The 7322-nt window shown below is 61.7% G+C and overlaps 1 protein-coding gene across 3 annotated transcripts in view; it reads left to right on the top strand.

Moving 5' to 3' along the window:
• Window positions 1-6718, top strand: part of TPCN1 (two pore segment channel 1) — a 62314-nt gene extending 55596 nt beyond the window's left edge. For all 3 annotated transcript variants that reach the window (XM_042911325.1, XM_042911326.1, XM_042911327.1), the window contains exons 22-28: window positions 400-515; window positions 1280-1326; window positions 1946-2014; window positions 2191-2275; window positions 3094-3233; window positions 3361-3441; window positions 5522-6718. In XM_042911325.1, the coding sequence (XP_042767259.1) occupies window positions 400-515; window positions 1280-1326; window positions 1946-2014; window positions 2191-2275; window positions 3094-3233; window positions 3361-3441; window positions 5522-5644 (661 nt within the window). In that variant the 3' untranslated portion in view covers window positions 5645-6718. The remainder of the gene's footprint in view (window positions 1-399; window positions 516-1279; window positions 1327-1945; window positions 2015-2190; window positions 2276-3093; window positions 3234-3360; window positions 3442-5521) is intronic.
• The last annotated feature ends 604 nt before the right edge of the window (window positions 6719-7322 follow it).

The following is a 7322-nucleotide window of genomic DNA, read 5'->3' on the forward strand; positions in this document are numbered from 1 at the left end:
GAAGACAGAGAATAAGCTCTCAGACAGGGACGACCTTTCGGAGCACTCCAGCCAGGCGAGGAGCTCCCGCTCCGGGCGCACTACCCCGCACACAGGCTCTAGAGCAGATCCCAGCCTGGGGAGAACCCTTCCCAGCTTCTCCCTCCGGTAGCTGGGAGGGAGAAGGCTGCTGGTAGCAGAGAAATGCCAAGTGGACACAGAAAAGCAGGGGGCAGGCCTAGGGGTTCCCACCAGCACCCCAACAGGTGAGAGGAGCCGAGGGCTTCCCTTGAGCCAGGAACATGGGCGAGGATGCGGGGGGCTGGGCCAGGACAGATGCTCCCTGCCCGGACCTTGGACTTTTGTCCTCTGTCGAGGTGGCCCATTTCCTTGAGACTTTCCCTCTGCTTCCCTGGCCAGTACCAGCACAGTGGCCGACGCCTACCGCTGGCTCAATCACACCGTGGGCAACAGGACTGTTGTGGACGCAGGCTACTATTATCTCAATAACTTTGACAACATCCTGAACAGCTTCGGTGAGTGCAGGGGCCCCAAGGAGGACAGCCCCCGGGGCACACCGCCTCTGTCACCGCAGGCCCCAGACACGGCGGAGCAGAGCTGTCTGAGGCCTCCCCTCCCCCAGCCGTTTGCCACACTCTCCCGAGTCCCCTCGAGCCTCAGTGGAGCCTGTGGTTTGCCCGGTCCCAGGGGTGCAGTCCAGGCCAGGCGCCAGCCCTCACTCACTGCCAGGTTTCACTCCTGGGAGCAGAAGAGCCCCGCGCTTTGCCGGAAGGGGTACAGCCCGATGCTGGGGAGCCCACCCCCCGTCACAACCCCACACCGCAGGGCGGGGCGCAGCCACACCCACCTGCCACGGTGCCTGCACTGACCCAGGCTCAGGCCCACACAGCTCTGCTCCTGGGTTCCGTGGAGAGGCCGGGGCAGGAGCAGGGCATAGGTCAAGAGGAAGGGGAGCCCCTCGGGGCATCCCAGATCTCTACCGAGCAAGGTCTGCCTGCTCTTTCCCCACCATCCACCCCCAGCCCTGGTTGGTCACAGGCAGCTGAGGCAGGAGGCACGCCCTTTTGGGGACAGGCCAAGTTTGCCGCGCTTCCTGTGGGGTGGGAGTCGGGGGGTGGGGGGTGGCGCTCACTTCTGGAACTCACAGCCCAAGCTGGCAGGTGGGATGCCATCAGTTAGGTGCACGGTACCCAGGAGAGGCGGAGAGAGGCCACCTGAAACGGACTTTGAAAAAGCGAGCCTGATCAAAACACTCCTCCTCCTCCCTTCCCTTTGGCAGTGACCTTGTTCGAGCTCACAGTTGTCAACAACTGGTACATCATCATGGTAAGGACCTCGGTCCGCTCCTGGGGGGGCATCTTCCCACCAGCCTCTGAGACCACCTGTGGTCTTGCCCGGCCCTGGATGGGATGCGTCGCTCTTGTGTTCCCCGATGGGGTCCTGGGTCACACAGGGTTGGGGTTCTGCCGAGAGCCCACTGTCGGGGCTGGGCCCCAGGAGCCACCCCTCTGCATCTGCTAGACATAGGTTCCATCCCTGCCCCCCGTACAGCCCTGGCGGCCAGGAGATGCCCATTAGCCCGTGGGTTTCCGTCCTCCCCCCACCGTGGCAGGGGCTCTTCGGTCAAGGGGTGGTGTGGCAAGGGTGGTTGGCTTTTGTTTCCCGTTCCCTAAACCCTTCTGAGTGCCACTGCCTCTTAGAGCACAGACCGCCCGCGTTAGTCTCGAGCCCCGCGGTCCTGGGGAGCATCCGGGCCTCACGCAGCACAGAGGAGTTCTGAGACCCGGGCAGTGAGGTCCCCCTCCTGTGTCTCCCACAACCCCAGGCCAATCAGGCAGGGTCTGTGTAGAGCCGGCCGTGTGGGGGACCACGGAGGGGCCCGGGGTACACGGCGACCCGGCCCCACCCAGGCGCCTGCTCACTGGCTGCCTCCCTGTGTCCCCAGGAAGGTGTCACCTCTCAGACCTCCCACTGGAGCCGCCTGTACTTCATGACTTTCTACATCGTGACCATGGTAGGTCCCCGGCCCCAGCACGCCCTTCGCCCCTCGCCCTTCGCTTCTGAGTCTCCGGCTGCCCCTGCAGGGTGGTGGCAGCCCCGGGGAGGAGGGGCCCGGCCCGGGCAACGGGCCTCGACGGGCTCTGCTGAGTGCAGGCCCCACAGCAGCTCACACCCACTGCCCCCCGCCAGGTGGTGATGACGATCATCGTTGCCTTCATCCTCGAGGCCTTCGTCTTCCGAATGAACTACAGCCGCAAGAACCAGGACTCGGAAGGTCTGTGCGGGCAGCCGCGGCCCACGCGTCCCCCGCTGCCCACCCGGCTGGCTGCCCCGCTGTCCGCTTCTTGGCCGTCCGCTTCGGCTGTCTGGTCGTCCGGGCCTCTGGCAGTTCAGCTGATACCTGTCTGGCTGACCTGTGACATCCCTCATTCACGCTGATTTTCACGCACGTCACGACCGAAGAACGCCCTCGATCTCATTTTTAGAATAAAAACGTTACGTGTCTGAGATTAGAAACATCACCCAGCAGGGACAGGCTTCCTGTGAGCACAGCCGCCCTCTGCCCCGCCTCCCTGCGCCTCCCAGACACTCGTCACCCTCTTTGTTATCACCTGCGTCCACAGTGTCGTTCTAGACTTGAGGGGCGTAAATGTCGCGCCGGTGGCTCCTCCTACAGCTTCGGTGCTCGCAGCCCTGGTCACCGGCTCGCCTGTTCCAGGGTGCAGGCCTGACGCGTACTGATCATTCTTGCCCCATCCTCCAGAGCCACCACATACCGATTACTCGTCTCCAAATCGCTGTCCCCTCAGGCCACGGGATCATTTGCTGTTTGCCCAGACTCCCTGCCATAACCTCTGTCCCCTAGACGCTGCTGGCCCAACCAGCCGTCCTGCCAGCCCCAGCAAAGGGAAGGGAAGGGGCGGGACGAGAGTGCCACGCGGCAGGGGGTGGGGGTGTGGTTTCGCTCAGAGAGGGAACCTCGGGACCCCACCCCCCTCCCCGGGGCAGCAGGGAGGATGGCTGAAGCGGACCAAGGCAGACCGGGGGCTCTGAGCCCCAGGCTCCTTCCCAGCGCCGGCTCCCCTCCCACAGTTGACGGAGGCATCACCCTGGAGAAGGAGATCTCCAAAGAGGAGCTGGTTGCCGTCCTGGAGCTCTACCGGGAGGTGCGAGGAGCCACCTCGGACGTCAGCCGGCTGCTGAAGGTCCTCTCTCAGATGGAGAGACACGAGGTGAGGAGCCTCAGGGCCGCTTCCAGCGGAGGGGGGAGGGGGCGGGTTTGAGCTTCGCGTAGGCCCTCCCCCACCGTGCTCCCCTCCAGCCAGCTCGGGCAGTCCCTAAGCCTCCGCCCTTCTTCAGCAAAACTCCGTGGTGTTTCTGGGACGGAGATCGAGGACCAAAAGTGACCTGAGCCTAAAGATGTACCAAGAGGAGATTCAGGTAGGAGCGCCCCTGCCCACGCTGCCTCGGCCCTCGCCCTGGCCGGCTCCTGCCTGGGGGTGGGCCTCCCGGCTGCCGGGCGGGGCCGCCCTCCCAGCCCCGGCCCGAGTGTGGAGCGGCGCTGGCTAAGGGGGGAAGGATCTGGGCCGTCCGTTGGGGCCGCCGCCAGTGGCCTCTGGGACTCAGGGTCGGGCGGGATGTGGGCTCAACCGCGAACCCTCAGTCCTCCCCCAGCACAAGCAGCTGTGGTGTGCTGTTTCCCTACGGCACGGCCACCAGGATGTCACCTCCCTTTCTCGCTCTGAGCCAGAACCGCAGGTGCAGCGTGTCCCGCAGGAGACAGATGGGCACGAGGGGGTGCGGGGGCCGTGCTGCGCAGGCCAGGGCGCCTCTCCTCAGGTCCATCGGGTTCTGCCGTGTCCTTGGGTCTCTTGGCTCTTTTGGCTGTTTGGGTTTTTGTTTTTTGGTAATGTTTATCTATTTTGAGAGAGAGAGAGTGAGCACAAGCAGGGGAGGGGCAGAGAGTGAGAGAGACAATCCCAAGCAGGCTCCACACTCAGCACAGAACCCGACGCGAGGCTCGAACCCACAAACCACGAGATCATGACCTGAGCTGAAATCAAGCATTGGATGCTTAGCTGACTGAGCCACCCAGGTGCCCGTTTGGGGTCTTATTTTTGTTCTCATTTAAGAGAAGGGAGAAGTTTTATATATATATAAAGCCTTCTGTTCGATCTCCGGGGCCCAGGGCTCGGGGGAGAGTCTCCCGTGCCGCTTGCGTGACGGTGCCGTTGCTGGCATTCCGGCGGCTGAAAATCCTGTTTTCACGGGGACGGTGATGACCAGTGTCCACGCCCAAAAGGCAGGGAGGCTGCAGTCCCCGGAGCGGACTCACACGCTCCCTGTGAAAACGCCAGGGGCAAACAGACACATGGCGGCTCAGGAAGCAGGAGTCACGGGGGCGCGAAACCAACAGGGGCTTTGGCTTCGTGAAACCCGGGGGGAGAGTGCCGGTCCGTTCCCACCTGTGGAAGGGGGGCCATCTCCGGCCCAAAGCAGAGGAGACGGCTTCACGGGGGCACGCGCTCAGCTGCAGGCCTTGTCCTTTGTCCTCGGCCCGTCCGTCCACTCCCAGCCTCAGTTCCCCGCCCCGTCCAGTGCTGGGCCACAGAAGAAGCCCATCTCAGTCTTTTTTTAAGCCGTCAAGTTCTGTGGTTCAGACTCTTTAAAAACGTTAAGGGAGGTTTTTTAATTCCTCGATTACTTAAATGCCCATCCCTGCAAACCGTGGGTGACGTGACAACGGTCTTAGGCAGGTGGCATTTCTTTTTTTTTTCTTTCCAAAATGCTTTCACAGCCTTATTGGAGGGCACGCAGGCAACGTGGGAGTTAGGGGAGGTGCTTCACCCAGTTCACCTGGCTTTTCTGCAGCTTCTGAGCCTCGCTTTTCTCAGGTGTTTCACGAGGACACCGTTCCTGCCAAGCCCAAAAGGGGCGACAGCGGGGAATCCCTTTGTGAAGGACAAAAGATTGCGTTCACAGAGGATGATTACTAACTGCTCACAGAGGATGATTACTAAGTGCCTGGGCTTCTCTTAAAGAGTTGATATGTGCCAAGGAGAATGTTTCCAAGGAGGTCTGCAAGCCTCTAATTAATAAGGGAAAGATTTCTTTCTTTCTTTGTTTTGAGAGGGAGGGAGAGAGAGAATCCCAAGCAGGCTCCACACCATCCACGCAGAGCCTGACGCGGGGCTCGAACTCGTGAACTGCGAGATCACGACCTGAGCCGAAATCGAGAGTCGGGCGCTAAACTGACTGAGCCACCCAGGCGCCTCAATAGGGAAGGATTTCACTGTAATTTTTCTGTTTGGGCCATATTCCGGATTCCCAGTAGGTCCAGGGCTCAGGGGACCCTGCGGTCACTGTTGGGTGACTTGCAGCCCCGCCCCCTCCGTCCTGAGGCCCCTGTTGCCTACTGTGTGCCGGGGTGGCGGGGGGGGGGGGGGGGGGGGGGGGGGGGCCGCAGGGCTGGCGGGGAGGAGTGCAGCCGGCTCAGCGCCCTGTCTGCGCTCTGCTCTAGGAGTGGTTCGAGGAACATGCCCGTAAGCAAGAGGAACAGCGGCGACAGCTCAGCGGCAGCCGCCAGGCCCCCTCCACCCCGCAGCTCCCAGGCAGCCGCCAGCGCTCCCAGACCGTCACCTAACCCCAGCCTGTGGCAGCCATCCCTTCTATGCAATAACACAATAGTATTATTTTACTACGATGTATTGAAGAAAAAAAAAAAAGGTGTTTGTGTGCACGCGTGGGTGCACACACGCGCACACACACACACCCATATATATGCACATATTTATATATAGGAAGAGAAAAAGACAAGACGGGGTTTGGTGTGCAACCACCTCGCCCTGTCTTCCTTAACCCCAGAAGTCACTTTGGTTTGGGGGGGCGGTCAGGCCACCGTGAGCTCTTCCTAATGTGGAAAGTTCCAGAAGGCCTCTTCAGAAGAAGAGCACTTGGATAGATCCTGCCGATCTCTGCAGGGCTCGCCTTCGAAGTGGGCCAGCCCCTGCCCAGGCCAGAGCCAGACCGTCTTCCCGATGCTGCTCTCACACTCACGTCCCAGCTGACAGCTTCCCCAGTAACTTTCCCTGTGGCCCGCGTCACGGGGTTTCTGTGCCCGCTTTAGGGACGAAACCACTTAGGATGGAAAGAACCTGCATCCTCGGGGTTAGTATTTCTATATATATGATAATGTAATAGAACATTCCTTTGGGGGAGCAGTGCCTAGGTCCTAATGGAAAGAGTAATCAAGGGGTGTGATTAGACCCGTGTGGTCAGATCCCAATTAGCCGGCGCTGGGCAGCGCGAGATTGTGCGAATTTCACATCCTGGCTCTGTAAGCCTTCTCTCCCACATCCCACGCTTCCTTCGGTTTAACCCTTGTTGCTGCAAATCCTGAAATGGCCTCCTTGAGAACCTCGGCCCAGCGGGAGGAGGAAAGCGAGAAGAGGCCAGGCTGACGGCTACCACCCCGGACCCGTTCCCGAGATGGGCTTTCTCCACCAAGTCCCTTTTCCTTGCGATCGTCTTGTTCAAGCAGAGACACATCTTGGGTAACACGGGATTCTGCTAAAGACAGCGGCAGCCCCTTCACATCGTGCATTAGGTTCTGCTGCTGGGAAGGGGCCTACAGGGACGTCCACAGCAGCCCTGTGGCTGGGCCCCTGCCACTCCACGTGGACCGCTCCCCGCCGCGCCTTGAGCAGTCACCTCCGTGGACTCGACCGAGGCCAGAACAGGGGCGGGGCGGGGGGGGGGGGGGGTTGGTGCACAAGTAGGTCGGGTTGAGCGCTCGGTTAACCGAGCTCCCCCGTGTCTCGTGGGAGTGCTCGCTGAGGTCGGCATGGCTGGGGCAGGGCCGGTGCTCGAATCCAGAGAAGGCAGTTGGGGGGCCGCTTCAGTGGGCACGGCAGAGGCGGGGTCAGAGCACAGGGGGCTCCAAGGTCAGCTCTCCTGGGCTGCCCACCCAGCCTGGGCTTCCTGCCCCTCCCCCGGCTTCCCAGCTGCCTCCGCTGCCTCCCAGAACTTAGGAAGGTGGGTGGGCAGAAGGTCCCCGGCCTGATCCCAGGGGTGCCATACTGGCTCGCCCCCTTCCCCCGTCTCTCCCCGGCCATCTGCAAGGCCAAGCCTTCTCGGGACGGCCCTGATGACGCTGCACAGCTGTGCCCCTCCCGGGGGGGTGGCGTGGGGGGGGCTTTGTTTTTAAAGCACAGCCCTTTGGGGGAAACAATGAACCAGTGAGACCTCCACGGGGCATCAGGAGACTGGCATCGTCCTCTCCGGCTCTGGAGGGCCACCAGCCAATCCAGGCAGCCCTGCAC

The sequence above is a fragment of the Panthera leo genome, chromosome D3, assembly GCF_018350215.1.
Source record: "Panthera leo isolate Ple1 chromosome D3, P.leo_Ple1_pat1.1, whole genome shotgun sequence".
NCBI lineage: Eukaryota > Metazoa > Chordata > Mammalia > Carnivora > Felidae > Panthera > Panthera leo.